Source organism: Trichechus manatus, unplaced genomic scaffold, assembly GCF_000243295.1.
Source record: "Trichechus manatus latirostris isolate Lorelei unplaced genomic scaffold, TriManLat1.0 scaffold00091, whole genome shotgun sequence".
Taxonomy (NCBI): domain Eukaryota; kingdom Metazoa; phylum Chordata; class Mammalia; order Sirenia; family Trichechidae; genus Trichechus; species Trichechus manatus.
The window spans coordinates 4,073,453-4,093,850 of NW_004444027.1; the positions used below are offsets into that span (position 1 = coordinate 4,073,453).

A 20,398-nucleotide genomic window follows, 5' to 3' on the forward strand; every position below is an offset into this window, starting at 1 on the left:
GTCTCAGGGAACATCTAGCTCAACTGGCATAACATAGTTTATAAAGAAAATGTTCTACATTCTACCTTGGTGAGTAGCATCTGGGGTCTTAAAAGCCTGTAAGCAGCCATCTAAGATACTCCACTGGTCTCACCCCTTCAGGAGCAAGGGAGAATGAAGGAAACAAGATATAAGGGAAATATTAGTCCAAAGGACTAATGGACCGCAACTACCACGGCCTCCACCAGGCTAAGTCCAGTACAACCAGATGGTGTCTGGCTACCACCACTGACTGCTCTGACAGGGATCACAACAGAGGGTTCCAGACAGAGCTGGAGAAAAATGTAGAACAAAATTCTAACTCACAAAAATAGACCAGACTGACTTACTGGCCTGACGGAGACTGGAGAAACCCCCAGAGTATGGCCTTCAGGCACCCTTTTAGCTCAGTAATGAAGTCACTCCCGAGGTTCACCCTTAAGCCAAAGATTAAACAGCCCCATAAAATAAAACGAGACTAATGGGGCACAATAGCCCAGGACAAGGACTAGAAGGCAGGAGGAGACAGGAAAGCTGGTAATAGGGAACCCAATGTCGAGAAGGGAGAGTGTTGACATGTCATGGGGCTGTTAACCAGTCATACAACAATATGTGTACTGTTTAATGAGAAACTATTTGTTCTGTAAACCTTCATGTAAAGTACAATTAAAAAAATAAAAAAATAAAAAAACTTAAGCAAAGAAGGATCTCCTGTGGTCTAGGGAAAGATATAAAGCTTGTATGGACTGACAGTGGACAAACAATGCCAGAGTCAAGGAGGGACCAGAGCGACCCCAAGCTCATACAACTAAAAAAAAAAACTGCCTCATTTTGTCTTTTGGGGACTACAGTTTCCATAAGGAAGCTGTCACTTTGTATTATTAAAATACTCAGTATGCCTGTGAATTTATTATTACTTCTTCTTCAACCTTATTTTCAATGTATTTCTTCAGGAAGTTTCTCTCCAATTAGAATACTTCTACAATTTTATAATGGAATAGAAAAATGTGCTTTTCAGAAATTTATTGTAGTTGGCTTGCTGGGATTCATCTCTCCCTCAAAGCAAAAAATGCTTGAATTGGGTCAACTTCATCTTCGTACCTCTTTTATTCTCAAGTATATGATAGTCCCTATGCACAGTGGTTAAGAGCTACGGTGAGCTACAGCTGCTGACCAAAAAGTTGGCAGTTTGAATCTACCAGCCTCTCCTTGGAAACCCTATTGGGCAGTTCTACTCTGTCCTATAGGGTCGCTATGAGTTGGAATCGAGTGGATGGCAACCGATTTGGTTTTGGTTTTTGTTTTTGTTTTTTTTTTAACCATCTTTGCCACTCTTTTTTTCTTTTCTTTTTTAAATCAAATTGGAGGAGGGGGAGGTAGACAAGCAGAGCATAAAAACAGGTCACTCTAGAGCAGTTAGATCACACAATGCAGTTTTATTGAATTAGTTGCATGTGGAAGAAGTTCTTCCCACTAGCAGCAAGTGCAGGCATTAGAGTACAGAATCCAGAAGGGAGGCGAGCAGGTGGGGTCAGGTGGGGAGGGCCTAGAGCCCAGGGCCTAGTACTTGATAACATGCAGAGTTCTCTCTGGGGCCTGGGACTTATTTCAGGAGGACTGGACTCAGATGCCCCATACATGGAAAAGCAGCATTCACATCTCACTTTTCCTCTCTGGAAAAAAAGGGTGGAAAAGAGAAGGGCTCAATATTCACGGAGAGGCAGCCAACAACACTCAAATTCTTATCAACTAAGAAGGAACATATTCCAAAGGAAAAATAAAACTCCCAAAGGTTTCCTGGCTCCATTCTTGGGCTCTGGCTTCAGAAGCAGTAATTCTCACCAAACTGTGCCTCTTTTCATTTTTTTTTTGCTCCCAGGAACCTGAGAGCTGTAAAGACCCCCACACTCACTGGTTGTTTTTGCGGAACTCATCCAGGGCTTTCTTTGCCACAATCTCCATAAATTTAGGCCGCCTCCAGGAGACTTCTTTCGGGACCATCATAGTCATGGGGTCAGAATCAAACAGCTTCACAACCACCTCAGTGTCCCCAAGCTTGGAAGAGTTATCCAAGTCAGTAGTTTTGGAAGTTACCTAGAAGGAAAAAAGGTTAAGAGGGTAGCTGAAACGTTATAGTCAAAATGCAGTTAGTTTGTAACATAAGTTAGGCTTATGATATGGAAGTTCTCTTTAATCCTTCATGAAAACCTGGATAGGTGACCCCTTTGCTTTTTAGTAATCCAGACCTCTGAACAACTCAGCAAACAGAAATGCCCAAATTCACAGACACTTGTTAGTAGTACAAATGCCATCCACAAATGACCAGCCTAGAGGGAGCACAGAGAGTAAAAAATGCCACCATGTTTTCTTTGAGCAGTCACGGGCCAGGCCTGTGGTAGAAGAGAATTAGAAGAAAAAACAAACAAAAAACCAGGCTCCAGGTGCTAGAGAGAGGCTTTTTACTATAGGCAGAGAACAATGCTCCAATTCATAAGCCATTCTGCAAGGCGCAGGGCAGCAAGGCAGCTTTGTGAAAAGAGTACAGACATGGAAGCCAGGCAGACAGGTAAAAATCCCCATGCTTATCACCAATCAATTATTTGACCTTGGGCAAGTTGTTTAACCTTACTTTCCTCATCTGTAAAATGGGATCATCATAATTTACCTCCCTAAGTTATGAGAATTCATTGTAACAATATATGCAACGATTTTAGTTTCTAACACGATATAGTTCCTGACGCAGTCAAAACTATACGTGCCCTTGTTAATATCTTAGTCCCATTTTATTCCTAAGGGAGGCTCACATCACCTACAGACCCCAGCTTGGGTCCCCAGATAAATCTTAGGTAAAATGACAACTGACAAGACAATATAATATATGGGTAATGAATGATAAAACTCATCACCGACAAGTCAATTCTAGCTCATAGCAACCTTATAAGACACAGTAGAACTGCCCCACAGGGTTTCCAATGCTGTAAACCTTTACAGAAGCAGACTGCCACATCTTTTTCCCACAGAGCAGTTGGTGGGTTCCAATCGCCAATTTTTTTGGTTAGCAGCTAAGAGCTTAACCACTATGCCACCAGGGTACCTAATGAATGATAGAGAAGATAAAATAGCCACTATTTTGTGGAATGCTCAGGAAGGTTTTACGAAGGAAGCTGGACCATGAAAATGGGTACAATATAGATAGAGAATAAGAGGCTATTCTTTCAGTGTGTGGTGGGGGCAGGACTCACCGAGAAGACCTGGAGATAGGCTTGTTTGTCATTTTGGGTATGGTTAGCCAGCTGGGACACCCAACTAAACTGCTGGTTCAGCTGGCTCAGCAGGGAGGAGGTATTAAACATTTTCTGCTGGTAGGACTTGAGCAGTTCGTCATATTGCTTGGTGAATTTCTCAGCCATCTGGAGGGCAGTCTTAAGCTCCTGTCGCAGCTGGGCCTGAGCGGGGTTGCTGGCAGAACAGTCTGCACGGAGATTTAAAAGGGGAGGGGGCAGAAATGTGAAGGGAAGGCAAACAGGAATAAGAACATGAATGACAATCGGCTCACACAGCTGGGATCTAACGCAGTGCTATTCCAAGCAGCGGTCCACAACCATTTGTTACCAATCCACAGCAAAATAAAGAGCTTGCACAAGAAGGTAAAGCAACCTGCTGCTTCCTTTATCGAGAAAGTCTTGCTCTGGAAAAAATTATCAGCTGCATTAAACTGTGCTTGGTTGCATAACTCACTTATATTTAGGTAAAGGTCCTTTATCTCCTTGGGGACTGGTAACAGTGTTGAGTGAAGGAACACACTTTGAATAGCACTGATCTAGAGTCTTCTGTGTTCTCAGACTAGGAACTATTCTTGCTGTCCTAGTCCCTCTCAGGAATAATTTCAGGAAATATTACTTATTGCTACCATTTGTGCAGCACCTACTATGTACCAGACACCTTGTAAGGTGCTTTGAATATACATTTTCTCTAAAAATCAGATCTACTATGATTTAAGCATTAACACTCCTACTTACTAATAGGAGTCCCTGGGTGGTGCAAATGGCTAACGCACTCAGCTGTTAAATGAAGGCTGGAGGTTCAAGTCCACCCAGAGGTGCCTCGGAAGAAAGGCCCAGTGATCTAATACCAAAAAATCAGCCATTGAAAACCCTGTGAAACACAGTTCTCCTCTGACACACATGGGGTCCCCAAGAGTTGGAACTGACTCGATGGTTTATTTACCAAGAATGAAACTGAGGCCTACAGAAGTAAAAAAATTAAAAAAACAAACAAACACAAAACATTGCTGTCAAGTCGATTCTGACTCATAGCGACCCTATGGAAGTAAAGACCTTGCCTAAAGTCATGGAACTAATGATTCGTGGGGCCAGGATTGAACCCAAGTCTTTAAACTTGGGCTCTTCCTACTGTATGGGTCTGTGGTTCTGGGTCATTCTTCCAGCTTGTCTTTTGAGCATATCTACAGAGTTGGAGATTCTGGCCCATGCAGCAGAAGGACACTCAGGCCACAAAGCTTTCCCCAGCATTGAAGCCTAGTGGCAGGGAGTCCTTACATGCCCACCTGCCCACCCACAGCTGCTCACCAAACTCATCAGGAGAGCTCATTCTTTTGGTTCCCAAGTGCCTATTGCAGGATGTAATATTTATTAGAGCTGGAAACTACTATCTATCTCTTTTAAAACTACTGTTTTTCTTCCCCTAAACGATTTTAAAAATAACCAGAGGGAGGAAAAACATCTAGAGGGTTCATCAAACCTAAAGAAGTCAGGGGAAAGGAGATCTTTGTACCCTTCAGATGGTTGACTACAATCATTTATATTAAAAGAAAATAAAACATTATGTGGGACAAGAAAAGGGATTACTAAAAAGGAACCAGGCTGAGAAAAATATAATAAATAACCTTAACCTTTACTGAGGAAAAATTAAAAAATAAGAAAAGTCTTTGAGAGCTGAGACCCAGGCTACAGGAGTGGTTCTCAACTGGGGGCAATTCTTCCCCCCAGGGGGCATTTGGCAGTGTCCAAAGACATTCTGATTGTTACAACTCAGGAGGAAGTGCTACCAGCATCTAGTGGGTGGAGACCTGGCAAGCTGCTAAACGACCTACAATGTACAGGACAGCTTCCCACAACAAAGAATCATCAGCCCAAAATGTCAATAGTGCTAAAGTTGAGAAATCCTAGAGTTCCTCTTCAGTGCATGCTCATATAGTTGCAAAACAAACAAACAAATCCATTGCCATCAAGTCGCCCCATGTGTTAGAGAGTAGAACTGAGCTCTGTAGGGTTTTCTTAGCTGTAATCTTTCCAAAAGCAGATCACCAGGGCTTTGGGTTCAAACTACCAACCTTTAGGCTAGCAGCCAAGAACAAACTGTTTGCGCTTACCCAGGGACCTCATATGGTTGCAAGCACCATAAATAAGAAGTAGTACGTCTTGCTCAATGTAGAAAAGAAGGCCAGTGTTTAGTTCAATGTTTAGATCAATGTCAAAGGTACCAAGCTATACATCCTAGGCATCTGTAAATCTTTCTTTCTTGCCCTAACTTGATTAACTTTCTTATAGTGAGGCACCATATAATTTATGCTATAATAACTATTATATTTTCTGAGAAATGCCCAAGAGGCTTAATTGTGTACTACTCTATACTTCTTACTTGAGGCACTTCTTATGGCACTAGTATTTATTTTGCAGTGGCTTCTAAAATTACAGGAATGAAGCTAAGAATATTTAACTAGACTCCCATGGTCTGCCCTGGCAAACCCAAACATATTAAGTAAGTGCAAAGCCACGAGATTGATAAGCTATTTGACAAGGGAAACAATTAACCCTTTCCAAGCTTATGCTACTATGGACCAGGAACTATTCTAAATATTTCTACATCTGTTATCTCAAAGTAGGAAGAATTCAGTCAATGTCCAGATGTAATAAAACTGAGAGCAGCTGAAGCGAAATATTTCCTTCGCATAGAGGACCAACCAATCAAAGAAAATATTACTGGGATGCCAAGATACCACTACCTGTAGCCCAGGTGGCCAGAGGCCCCCAGGGGGCTTGGGGAGAGAATACAGCACACTGGTCAAGAACATATCGCAACCACCTCGGTTTGAATCCCAGCTCCCCTACTTGCGAGTGAAATAATCTTGGGCAACTTACTTAACCTTTCCATGACTCAGTTTCCTCTTCTGTAAAATAGAGACAATAATGTACCCAACCCATAGGGTTGTCAGAAGGAAAGGAATATATGTTTGTAAAATGTTTAGAACAGTACCTGACACATGTAAGTATTTGTTAAAATATATACTGGCTCTATAAAATTCTATAATTTACAGAAAAAAATGAGGATGTCTACTATTCTTGGCCCACCACCTGTCTGTCAGTTTATTGTACCGTGGGGGCTTGCATGTTGCTATGATGCTGAAAGGTATGTCACTGGTATTTCGAATACCCACAGGGTCACCCATGGTGGACAGGTTTCAGCAGAGCTTCCAGACTAAAACAGACTAGGGAGAAAGATCTGGCAATCTACTTCTGAAAATTAGCTAATGAAAATGCTATGGAGCACAACAGAATATTGCCAGTATAGTGCTGGAAGATGAGTCCTGCTGGAAGATGAGGCACTCAAAATACACAGTGGCCTCAACAATGGACTTGAGCATACCAACGATTGTAAAGATGGTGCAGGGCTGGGCAATATCTCATTCTGTTGTACATGAGGTCACTACAAGTCAGAACCTACTTGACGGCAACTAACAACAATAATGACAACTACACTTGGGACTTGGGATCAGAAGACCAAAAACTCAAAGCATGATGGCTTTTCTTTTTAAAAGCACAACAGTACTACTGCTTATCATGTGCCAGGTGATGTGGTAGGCACTGCCAGGACTGTCCCACTGACTTCAGGACAACCCTGCATTTTAATTTCATCATAAAACACACACACACACCCACAGTTGCTGTCAAGTCAACTCTGACTCATAGCAGCCCCATGTGTTTCAGAGTAGAATTGTGCTCCATAGGGTTTTCAATGGCTGATTTTTCAGTAGATCACCAGGCCTTTCTTCCGAGGCACTTCTGGGTATACTTGAACCTCCAACCTTTCAGTTAGAAGCTGAGTGCGTTAACCATTTGTACCTATCGGGAACTCTGACTCCATTATACAGATGAGGAAATCAGGCTGAGTGAGGCTAAGGACTTGCCATGGTGCTACAGTTAGAAGATAGTAGAGCGGGAATCTGAACTCCCCCATCTATCTAACTCCATAAAGGCAGCCCCAGAGAGGAACCAGTGACCCAAAGAGAAGGCAATAGTGAGGAGAGTTTCCAGTCTGGCCTCCTGACTCACCCACTGACAAGATCTCCTGGCACTTCTCACACTGATTCTTCATCTTCAGGCATCCCGTGGAGTTGCGGCGCATTTCCCGGCACACAAGGCGGGTATCGTTGTTGTTTCCTGGAGACGCAAGAAGGAAGAGATTGTCATGATATGGTATTCAACAGTACAGACATGGGCCACACCTATTTTTCTGAACCTTTCCACACTACTGTGTGGCCCTTTCAGAGAGCTCTGTGGTCAGAGCAGGCTGGAATTTGGGGATTAGCCTATAGACCTGGGCCTCTGACCAGGGCTCCCCTGACAAACGACTGGGAGGTGGCCCAGGTCAGGGACTGCACAGGGGAGAGTACACATCATGCCCCGGATGGTCCTTTCTACCGGCCTTCAAGCAATGCTCACATGGCTCCCTCAGCTAGGTCTGGCCTCCCTTCCCATGCTCTCTATCTGATGAGGCCTCCCTTCCTCCATATGCCCTTAACTGTTTGTACTTCTCTTTGGCATCATAACATATTTTGCTCTGCATTCTATCTGGCTCATTTCTTTCTCCCTAGCCAGTCAGCAAGCCCCTTGAGGGCAGAAACAGGATCCTCCTTCTAACCTCTTTATAGCACAGGGTTTCACCCATTATGAATATATAGCAGAAGGTTTTTAATTCAAGGCCCTCCTGTATTTCCAAACCATTTCAACTCAAACTGGTACAAGTCAAACTACAGGGGATGGTGTTGGCCAACACATATTTATCAATTGAATAAAGGAAATGATTTCTTGAAGTATTAACTTTTCTTGCCCACATCAAACCAGTTGCTGTCAAGTGGATTCTGACTCATGGCAACCACATGTGTGTGACAGTAGAACTGTACTTCATAGGGTTTTCAGTAGATCGCCAGGTCTTTCTTCTGAGGAGACTCTGAGTGGACTCAGACCTCCAGCCTTTAGGTTAGCAGCCAACCATGTTAACCATTTGTATCACCCAGGGACTCCTTTGCCCACATTAGACTTCATTCAGTCAAAAAAAATTCATTGAGTATCCATTCTATCCCAGGCCCTAAGGTTATAGCCAGGAACACTTTCCTTAATTTGTCACCATATGTGAATGGCCTCCACTCAAAGTGCATTCTGGTTGTCTGGAAGGGGTAGTCAGTGTAATACTTAACAGTTGCTGAGAAGGGACATACTAGACTGGAAAGAATAAACTTCCAAGCCTACAATGCTAGGTTTGACTGATTCCACTTTATCAGCTGTGAAACTTGGACACATTCCTTTACCTCTCTGTCTTAGTTTTCTCCTGCTTAAATGGGGGTAATACCATCCTCCCAGGGTTGCTGGAGAAAATTTGAGATGACACCCACAAAGCCACCTGGTACAGTTCATAGCATCTAATGAGAGTGCTCAGTGCTCCACAAACTGTTAGTTCCCATCCCTTCCTATGAAGAACAAGACATCTTTCAAACCTGTTGCAAAGTCCCCCATCAGGCGGGAGATATCCATGGCCTGTTGAGCCTGCCGTATCAGGTCAGAGAAGGGCCGGAACAAGTCTGGGAAGTTCAGATGTTCATGAATGAAGAAAGGCACTGTGTCCCGGACCACACGGGACTTGGGATAGAGAAAGCGGGGCTTATGAAAAGAATTGTCACGGAATGAGCTGAAGGGAAAGGGGAAGAAAGGCTTCGGGGGCTCGAAGCTGAAGAGCCTGCTCTGGAATAGCTTGTCCATCGCTCTGGACACCTGGCTGAACCTGTCCTCCATGTCGTCCAGCATGTGGGTCTGCTCCTGGTTGTTCTCCAGCAGGGTGTCAACGCGGTCGCCATCAATCCAGATGTAAAAGGGAGAAGTCTGGTTCAGGAACTCCTCAAGCTGCAAGAACCAAAATAGGCCATGATTAGGAGAGGCTCACTAAGGCCAAAGGCCGCAGCGGCTCCCTTTTGTTGAGACAGGCCAGGCCTCGCTCTTCGCTGTACCTCAGTCTCCTCATAGTCACACAGCAAGTGACCAAAGGCCCAGCTGGGACTGGCCTCCAGGTATCCAAACTGTCAGGCCAATGCCAATGCCCTTCCATTCTACCTCCTCCAGTATGGAAGAGCTTAGAGACACCTGTGAGGTCTGTCATAGTCATCTTTGGCCACCAATAAGATCCACTCAAGCTGGACCGAGGGCCAATTGATATGCCTTCAGGGAATGGCAAAATTCATCTGAGTCCCAACCAAATACTCAAACTCCTTCCTTCTGCCTACGTGGACAAAAGGCTCTGCCATACTGTGAAACCATTAGTTATGTTATCTAGCTAATTACTGTTGGATAAGAGTCTACTAAGAGATGGCAAATAGCTGGCACAGGTGCTTTTACTTCATGTTTCTATACTCATAGCATACATTGCCAATTGATTATGACACTTTGGGCCCAGATACAGTCAGTCCTAATCAATTGTATGTGGCATGGGAAATGAAGCATATTTACCCTGGACTACCATACTGAGAGAAAAGGTAAAGTCTACCTCTCTCCTGACTGATGCTTCCTCCAACAAGGGCCTGGGTCTGTGGTCAAAGCTTAGGAAGCATTTGTTCTCCCACTCACCCTGGGGCTTCCCTACACAGCCCTACTTTAATCTGCCTTGGAATAAGACCAGAAACTAAAAGGTGACCCACTTAAGGGCAGAGATCTGTCTCTTCAAGCCCTTATTCCTCACTCAGAGCCAAGGCTGTGCCTAAGAAGTATTTCCCCTTTCACCTGGTGGCCAACAGCAGGAGAGCCACTTCTGCAGATGCGAGTGTAGAACTTCACGCAGGTCTGTTTCAGGCAGGGCTTACATTCCTCCCAGAGAGCTGTCATGGTATCATTGCACACCTCTGGTGATGCCTTCAGCTTCATTTCAGTATCCCTGGTCACCTTTACGGCATCCTACAGGAGGATATAGGCTAGGTTAGCCACTCGGAAACACCTCCCTCCCCCTCTCAAGCAGTGCTGTGTGCAATGCCTGGCCCCTCCACGGCCCAGGCAGATCTTTCTCTTGTCTGACCAACACAGCATGTTGATTCCCACCCTGCTTTGGCTCATGTTTTCCTTCATTTCCCTACCTGGAATTCCCTCCCCACCTGTCTACAAAAATCCTCTCATCCTCCAAGACCCGACTGTTCCTTGAAGTCTTTCCCAACTACTACAGCCCATGAACATTTCCTTTCTCTGACTTATTGTATTCACAGTCTTATATCTCACTTATATCTAATCTTCTATTCTCAACTTCTAGTGTTTAAATGCTGTCTTCCAAAGCAGCCAGAGGCTCCCTGAGTCTTATTTTTCTATTGTACCTCTACAGCCCCTGGCATGCAATGGGAATAGACAAACTTTCAAAACCAAAATCACTACAATTATCAAAACTCGTCAACATGCCCGTATCATTTGACCCAGTAATTCTATAAGAATCTATCCCAAGGAATTCTGTAATTAAAACAACAAAAAAAAATCCTTATGTCTAAGTGCATTTGTTATAGTGTTAGTTTATGGCAAAAAATACTGGAATCCACCCAGATATTCAAAAGTAGAGGACAAGTTAAGCAAATTATAGTACATACAAAGGGTATAGAATTGCACCATTACAAGGGATGTTTATAATATGTTCAAAATATTATAATATGCATTTTTCATGTTAAAAATTCGTAATTTTGAATATAGCCACTGTCAAAAAAAGAGAAAAAAAGGTAATAGGAAGTAATAGTGAATTGTCCTTAAGTGAAAGGATGATAGAAAAACTTTTTTTTCTCTTCTACTTTTCTATATTAACATCTCTATAAATGAGTGTACATCAAGAAAATATTAAATAAACTGTCCACACCCCAAAGCAAAGCTACACCATGAAGACCTGATTCGGGAGAAGTTGGAGCTGTGCAGCATCTTCATCCTGCTCTCCCTGTCCCCTGCTCCATGGTGGGGAAGGACACCACACCTCCCGTGGACCCAAGACACAAGTGTCAACTACAATGCTCACTTCCTGTCTTTCTGGTTCACATATTCTTCAACTCAGAAGTAATGGAGTCTTCCAAACTTGATGTAGTTTATAATAAACTAGGATTGTCAAATATCAAACACCAATGATAACCACAAAAAACTGGGAACAAGACTTGCCCCTTCTCCATGAGTTATTGAGGATTCTCATACAATGGTGAGAGCTAATATCAATGCCAAGAAAAGACTTTAAATTTCAAAGAAAAGTTAGAGCTGCATCTAGGCCTGCATTTCCTTAAGTGGCTTCAGTGAAATTGTGTTTAAAGTAATCAGGAAAAAATGGATTCTGTGGTCAGTTAGATTTGGAAAACACTGGGTTAAATGAAGTTACACATGTTTCTTTACTGCAAGATTTCTAGACTTTTGAAATGTTTTTACCATGCACTATGGATCATCAGGGTGGCAGGTGGCCCCATCCTAGCATCTCTTGATTACCTACATCCTAGTATCTCCTCCATAAGGGGTAGGGTGGTAATAGGAGTTGGTATTTAGGATACCTTTAAAGAGATTATTGATTTTTAAAATAAGTTGTTTATTGGATTATGGTATTCTGGTTTTCTAGAATCATTAAGCATAGGCCTGGGTGGTACAAATGATTAACTTGCTTGGCTGCTAACTGAAAGGTTGGAGGCTCAAGTTCACTCCAAGGTACCTTAGAAGAAAGGCCTGCTGATCTACTTCTGAAAAATCAGTCACTGAAAACTCTATGGAGCACAGTTCTACTCTGATACGCACGGGGTCACCATGAGTTGGAATAGACTCCACGGTCACTATTTTTTTATGTTTTTTTTTTTTTTTTAAGAACTGCTATGCTCGCTTTAAGACTTAAGGTGTGTCTTTATGAAGTAGTCTACAACTCTAGAAAAGACATGAGGAAACCTAGTGTGTGCTTATCTTAACCCCAACCATATCCCCCCTACTCGATAATCTTCCTGCAAGTAGGGCTTCATCCCTCTCCTCACCCTGGACACCACTCTATCCAAAGCCTAACTTGGAGCTTACACATGGTAGGGGTTTAGAAAAAGCAATTGAAGTGAATCTGGGCATCAGGCCCTGGGTCAGATCTGTAACAAAACCAGACTCGGGATCTTATCCCCCGAAGCTTTCAAAAGATAATAAACCTTCTCTATTACTTCATTATAGCCCCAGAATCAGCTGACTCAGTCTTGGGTGGACTAAGGGTCACCATGGCAACCCAGCAAGGCACCCCACAGATTATGGATTATCCCTCCCTCCCCTCCAGCAGGGCTGTTCAAAGCAGCAGCTGTGGTTGCCTGGCTCATCCTTACCTCTTTCTGCTTCTTAGCTTTCTCTAAGGTGCTCAGCAGTGTCTGGCGCTCTTCATCTGTTTGTCCCATTAGGTTCTTTATCTCTTTCATCCCCTTGAGGGCATTTTGAATTTCCTCATCAATGTACTTACTCCCCTGGGTGGACATTTCTGCAACAGAAGGGCAGAGAGGTAGAATAAGGCAGGAGGAAGAGATGGTGTTGGGGATATAACCATGGTACCAGCTGAAATAAGCAGAAGTCATGTTCGCCTGGGGCTGTCAAGGCTGGGACCCCCCTGGTAGGCAGCCTTTTGGCTCCAGCCTTGCCTAACAGATTCCCATCACAGGGTTCACTGTATTTCACACATGGAGGAGGCAGGGCCCAAGAGTCAATGACATCTGACTGCTCAGAAACACAAACCATTGGGAGCCAGTACCCCCAGGGGAGTGACAGCACACTATGTCCAACCATTGCGCTGCAGCTCTAGAGAATGAACCAGGCTACAGAAGAAAATCTGGAAGAAAAAAAAAAATGAAGTACAACCTTTATAGCATTAAAACATAAATATTGTTATTTTGGATACAAATGTTTCTAGAATTCAGTTTAAACATTTGTACTTCTTTGTTCCAAAGCGCTGTGCTAGGTAATGGGGATGCAAAGATGAATTAATAGCACCTTTCCTCAAGGAGCACAGGAGAAAGATGTGGCATTCTGCTTCTGTAAAGATTGATAGCCTTGGAAACCCTATGAGGCAGTTCTACTCTGTCCCATAGGGTCACTATGAGTTGGAATTGGCTGACAGCAGTGGGTCTGGCTTTGAGCTTCTCAAGGAGATTGTGATCAAGACACAACACTGTTATTGTGACAAATGCAATGAGAGATGTGTAATCCAAGCACACAAGGGGTAACAGCCCACACTTATCTAGTAGAGTGCCAAGCACTGAGCTGACACTTCATGTGCATTTTCTTTAATATTCCCAGCACCATCATCATCCCCATTTCACACATGAGGAGAAGGAAGCGCAATTGAGATTGAGATACGTGTCCAGAGTTATATGGCTAGGCAGTGGTGGAGCCAGGACTCATACCCAGGGCCGACCTCAAAGTTTGGGCTTTTAACCACCAGCCCAGAAGAACTGGTCAGCTATCAGGAGGGTGGAGTGGAGGTAGGATGGGTTTCAGGAAAGGCCTCGCAGAAAAGCCCACCAAGCTGAGCTCTGAAGGATGACTATTCCTCATACTAAACTGCATATCTCCTTCCTGCTCTTGTGAGCTGAGGATCTGAAGCATGATTGTCTGAATGGAAAGGTGGAGGATTGAACCATGTGGTAAGCACTAAGGAAATACAAAAAGGGGAGATCAATAAAGGCTCAAAAGGTCCAGGGGCAGCTGCATGGAGGAGGGAGTGGGAGCCAGGCCTCAAAGGTAAAGGAGGATATAGCCAACCAAGGGGACTGGGAACTGAATGAAATGCAGCAGCCAGAAAGGGCTTGGCCTTGCTGGGAAACATCTAGAGGCCAACCTGACTACAAGAGCCTAAGCCAGAGAGCGGAGGCTGAGAGAGGGAAATCAGCCCAGACGCACGAGATACAAATGGTCTCTAACACTTGGGGTCTTGACAGAGAGTTATTCAGCCAGAGAACTGGCTCTGGGCCAGGAACTGTGCTATGGGGGGCCTCCCTACATGGCTGAGGGATATCATGCTTTGCCTACTTACCCTGGAGCTCATTGGCTGAGATGGTCTCTTCTCCCAGGACCTGTCCTTTCTCCCCAGTCAGCAGCAGCCCCAGAAGTAGCAGAGGAATAAGAGTCTTCATCTTGCCTTCTTCTCCTTCTGGAATCCTAGCACGTCCCTGTGTGTAGAGAACAGGAAAATGTCATGGTAACAGGCTAGTCAGCCTGCCAGCTTTCTGCCCAGCCTGGTGCCACCAGCAGCAGCTTCCAAGGAATACAGAGCTCAGAGGCTGTTGTTGTCACTGTATTTTTATACCAGGGGAAAGTGGTAGAAAAGACCAGACTTTTCACTGGAAGTGAAGGCAGTAGGTACAAGGCATGAACTACAGGACAGCAGCATAATATAGAAGAAACAAGATCCAGGAGTCAAGGGACCTGGGCTCAATCCCAAGCCCTCCTCTCCTCATAATAGCTATATGTGCCTAAGCAAGACACAAAAGCTTTCTGTATCTTGGCCTCCTTGTGTAGAAAGTAAGTCTATCTGATGATACGTACTCATATCAAACACTGAAAACACCTCCCTTTGATCACTCGTTCACCCGCTCCCTGCTTCCCCCTAAAGTGGGGACCACACCCCAGAGCTCTGATAAGTCCCACAGTGCTATTGGCATCACTAGTCCTTACCCACAGCAGACATTACTAATCAATCACAGCATTTTTCCCCCACTGAGCTTCCATGCCACCTAAAATGTCTTTTCAAGAGGCAGTAACAAATGTTGGTGAGAATGTGGAGAAACTGAAACCCTTATCCGTTGCTGGTGGGAATGAAAAATGTACAGCCATTGTAGAAAACAGTGTGGCATTTCCTCAAAAAACTAAAAATACAACTACCATATGATTCAGCAATTCTACTCCTAGGTATATACTCAAAAGACTTGAAAGCAGAGACTCAAAAAGAGACTTGGACCCCTATGTTCATTGCAACACTATTCATAAATTCGCAATAGCCAAAAGGTGGAAACAACCTAAATGCCCATCAATAGATGACTGGATAAACAAAATGTGGTACATACATACAATGGAATACTACTCAGTTGGTAGAAGAAATGAAGTCTTGATATACTGTAATATGGATGGAGCTTGAAGACATTATGCTGAGTGAAATAAGCCAATCACAAAAGAACAAATACTGTATGACCGCACTTATATAAAAAGATAAGAAAAGGCAAATGTATAGAGGCCAGAGTTTATTAGCGTTACCAAGGGTGGGAGGGAGGGGGGAAAGGGAGGTTAACGGTGATGGAAAAATTGCATTGATTAAGGGTAGGGCTGAACAGCCAATTACTGTAATTGCTGTCAATAAGTTGTACACCTGTAAAAAATTGAATTGACAAAAGTTGTGTGATAGATATATTTACAGCAATGACAAAAAAAAAAAAGTAGCTACTGAGGCTGCTTATGTACAACTAAATACCTCATGGGAGGTATTTGGTTCCTTGGTTTGGAGGTTTAGGGTCATGGTTTCATGGGACATCCCTGTTAATTGGCCTAACAAACTTGTTCAGTGCTTCTGTTCTACCTCCTATTTCATTGTGTAGTGCCTGGGGTCTTAAAAGCTTGCAAGTGGCCTTCCAAGGCACAACAATTGATCTCTATTCACCTGGAGCAATGGAGGAAGTAGGAGAATCAGGAATAGGAGGTTATTGAATGTGTGGCTAATTGCCTCCATGAACAACTGCCTCCTTTGCCATAAGACCAGAAGAAATGGATGATGCCCAGCTACCATTACTGAATGTTTTAATCAAAGATTCCGTAGAAGAATCCTGATTAAAAAGGAGGAAGTGCAGAACAGAATTTAAAATTCTCATGGACTGTAGATTTTCTGGAGCCATGGAGGGTGGATGAACCCCTGAAACCTTTGCTTTGAGATAATCTTTAAACCTAAAACCAAAAATATCCCCTGAAGTCATGTTAAAACTGAACAATAGTTTAGCTTAACTAGTAAAAAAGGCCTACTTTGAACATAATGCTCTTTTAAGATCTCTCTATATGGGATCAAACTGAGAATAGCAACTCAAAATATTAGATAGGAACCTTAGGGGGCAGTGAGTTTATGTTAACGAGGGAGGAAAAACTCAGAAAAGGAGAGTGAGAACGGTTGCACAACTTGAAGAATGTAATCAATATCACTAAATTCTACATGTAGAAACTGTTGAATTGGTGTGTTTTTCTGTGTATATTCTCAGCAACAGCAACAAAATAAATAAAATTTAGGAAAAAAAAAAGAGGCAGTAACAACTAACCCTTTGTGTTGGTACGGGAAATTAAACTCATTTGGGAATTGAGCCAGGCTGCACGTGCATTCAGGAGTATAAATAAAGAATACAGCAAGGAAAATGCTCTGCATGGAGTAGAGAGGGAAGAATGAAGGAGGGGAACAGCAAAGGCAAAGGGTTAACAGTGAGTCCAAGGAGCAGACTTGGGCCCCAACAGTTCTTAGGAAAAGTCGCCTTGGGAGGACACGTCCTTTTGCTTTCCCAGGCTCCTTTTCAAATGTTCCTTCCCACTAACCCCAGATCCATGTTTCTTGATAAGGTGCTTCTGCCACCACTATGCTGGCTGCCCTTAGCCAGGGAATCTGGCCCACAGCCCCAGTCTTACACGAAGGACTCAAGATGTTGCACAAAGCAGAAACCCTCCCCACTTCCCTACTCCACTGCTTATCTAAGCGTACCCACTTCCTATAACACAAGGGAAAGGGGGATCCTCTCCCTTCCTGAAATTGCTCAGATCAAAAAACCGCTCTCCAATCACCAGAGCCATCTGTACACTTGGTAGAACAGCAATAAAGAAAGCCTCTCTTGAAAAGCAGTTAATAAGATGTGCAAGTTATGGTTCTTAAAGCAAACTCACACAGTGAAAGAGAATGTGGGAAAACAGAGGGTCATCACCTTCCCCAAAGACAGGGCGGGTGGCTGAAGACGGTACTATTTCAGGCATACGGGCAAGGTCCTGTCTTAACAGGCTCTGCCTGTGTTGCTCACTGAAGCCTGAAATGCCTTAAGCAGGGACAGAGCCTTTGTCACGCCAGAGAGATAAAGGGAGCAAGAAATACCTCTCTGGGAGAGGCCCCTGACAGCAACAACTCCTGAGAAATCCATACGAGATCCTCTGAAGTAGGTTCTGACCAGAGAGAGTGTGTGAGGCCCTGAAAAAAGGGGAGGCAGAACAGTCAAAGGCAAGAGTACTAGATGAGGAATCCAGAGACTCAGCAGCTCATACAGGGTCTCCCACCACAGCCTGGGGATCTCGGTGAGCCTTCAAGCTCAGAGCTGGAAAGAAATCATTCCTGCCCAACTCCTCTGCCTTAGAGGGGATGTTGAAACCCAGATAGGATGGCACTCCCCAAGGCCCACAGCAAGTTTGTGGCAACCATAGGATGAAAATGCAGCCCTCCCAACTCCTCCCAGTCCAGTGTTCTTTCCTTGACACCAAGTCACTTAAATTTCTGAGCCTCAGTTTCTTGATCTGTAAAATGGACATAATATATACTTCAGAGATGTGTGTTTTATAAACATGAGGGGCTTATATAATCATCGTAAATTCTAACTACTTGATAATCTGACTTAGAACCAGTTCTGTTCATTGGCAATATATGGAGGAGGTAATGTGTCTGTAGAGGGGTAGAGGAACCAAAACAGGCACAGATAGGCTGCCTGTGGTCCCTGCTCTGTCTGTGTGGCTTTGCCTTAGAGAAACTATGGGCTACTCCCAATTATCTGCTCAGGGCTTCTCAAGGTTTAAAGTGCCTAAGAATCACCGGAGGACCTTGTTAAAATGCTGATTCTGATTCAGTAGGTCTAGGGCAAAGCTCCACACTCTGCTTTTCTAACGAGTTTGCATATGATATTGATACTGCTGGTCCAAAGCCAGCACTACAGCAATGGCTGCACAGCCCAACTGCCCACCCTCTCTGCTGTTTCCTCTGTCAGCTCCTAGCCACTGGGCCTGCCACCTGCTCTGATTGGTTGAGCCACACCAAGGCCCTCCTTTCCCCCCACCACTACTTTGCAGCCTTCTTCCACCCAACCAAAAGAAAAAGAAAACTCAATGCTGTGGAGTTGATTCTGACTCATAGCGACCCTATAGGAGGCTTAAACCACCTGGTCTGGTTCCTTCATTAGCAAAAGCTGGCCCTGTGGGCTATGGAGCTTTAAAAGGGAAGGAGGACAAGGGGACAGAGGAGCATAAGGTTGACTGTGAGGGCAGTTTTCCTCCAGGAACACCCTCCTCAGACAGTTTTACTCACCAACCCCTATAAGTCTCCCAAGCACCACCTCCAAAGCCAGAAGGTGCCCCAGCAGGGCAGGATTAGAGGCTTAAAGAGATCAATGAAAGTGCAGAGGAGTGGTGGCGAGGACCCAGAGACCATAAAGTGAGAAGGTCACACAGCTCAAAAGCCGCAGCCTAGGTCTGGTGCCAGAACCCAAGTGCCTATCTTACCGCCTCCCTAAATATTGAAAACCAAAACCAAAAAGAAAAATGAGAAAATGATTCATCCATAAGTCAAACTACCCAGAGGCAAATATTAATATTTTTTAATATGTCCTATTTTCTATGCATTTTTATACAATTAGATCCTTTACATCTACTGTCTTCAAATAGTCTTTAAAAGCATATTTTTATGGTTGTATAATATTCTACTTTCTGATGTACCCTAGTTTATTTTACCAGTCCCATAAATTCGGGCATTTAAGTTGTTTCTAATTCCCTACTATTATAACTAACACTCTCATGAGTATCCTTCTACAATACCTATCTATACTTACTCTTAAATTCCTAAAACCTTTTTAAATTAAATTTAAAGGACTTAAAAAATTCCTTTTTAAAAAAGTCAGCTTTTTTTATTAGGTCCAAAAATTCTGGAAGGTCAAGAAGGCTTCGGTACTCGTACCAATTCTGACTTTTATTTGCTGCTTAATTTTAGATAAAGTCCTAAACCTCTAGGCCTCAGGGAGTCATCTATAAAATGAGACGGCTGTATTAGACATCCGAGATCTGAGGAGGGTTGTGTGCCTTTTCTCCCATGCACCTTGGGTGCATTAGGAAGCAGGTGATTGCAGCATATATATAAATCCAAAGCATCATACTTACAAACACATCATCCAGAGAACTGCAGAATACAGATAACAAGATGACTCATACCTGCAAACCAACAACTACAACCGAGATCAGCACTGTCACCGGGAAGATGGGGCAGGAAAGGCCTGCAGGCTGGCCCCAGCTCCACCACTCACTAGCTCTGTGGACTGGGGCAATCTAAGTCCGTTCTCCAAGATTCAGTTTCCCCATCTTTGTAAAAGAGGCTCATTACACCTGACAATTGTGGTTGGAGCTAATGAGCACAGGAATTCCCGAGGCCCAGCCTGTGCGCCGCCCTGGCATCCCAAGGCCCCAGCAATTCAGCACCTGGATCAGCTGCATTGTGACGGGCTCCGGCCACCTCCGTTCCTGGGCCTCCCTTACGCCCTCTTAAGCCCAGCTCTGACATCCCTGTCATCCTCTCCCCGAATAGCTGCCACCTCCCGCCCGCCCATCCGTCCTGGTATAGGTTCTGCACAGGGGTAAGAAAGATCGGGAAGTACGTCTCACCGGTCCTTGGCACCGGGCTTCTGTGTTCTCTTCCTCGCGGCGAGGCTGCGTCGTGAGCACACTGAGGGCGCCAGTATTTATAGCGCTCTGTCTAGCACACACCCCCTCCGGGGCTGGCTGCAAACCTGCATGACTCAAGCCCAAAGAATGCAGTGAAATGCGCAGGGAGCTTTCTGGAAGTTCGCGCTGGGTGTGGGTGGAGGGGCGGACGGTGCTGTACCAGGCGGGAGACTCCAGGGGGCGCATGGGCACCGCGAATGGCGCGCAAGTTCCTTAGACCCGGAGGTGCCGCAGCGCAGGGCTCCCGGGAAGTTCAAAGCAGGAGGACCGCACCTCAGGAGGGAGCTTTAGTTAATATGTGCATATCTGGGCGCCTTTCTTACCCACAGCGCCCTTCTCCACAGAGTTAGTGTCATGTCCTCTGCGCTCCTGGTTGGTTCTCAGTT

At 44.4% G+C, this 20,398-nt stretch overlaps 1 protein-coding gene across 1 annotated transcript; it reads right to left on the minus strand.

Moving 5' to 3' along the window:
* Positions 1-1,450: 1,450 nt before the first annotated feature.
* CLU (clusterin) lies at positions 1,451-20,074 on the minus strand. Its single transcript, XM_023736724.1, has 9 exons — positions 19,953-20,074; positions 14,344-14,479; positions 12,647-12,795; positions 10,086-10,256; positions 8,813-9,215; positions 7,371-7,478; positions 3,261-3,490; positions 1,931-2,112; positions 1,451-1,691 (listed from the first exon to the last, which is right to left on the minus strand). Exons 2-9 carry the CDS (start codon positions 14,441-14,443, stop codon positions 1,679-1,681), a joined length of 1,356 nt encoding a protein of 451 aa, XP_023592492.1. The 5' UTR covers positions 14,444-14,479; positions 19,953-20,074; the 3' UTR covers positions 1,451-1,678.
* Positions 20,075-20,398: the final 324 nt, after the last annotated feature.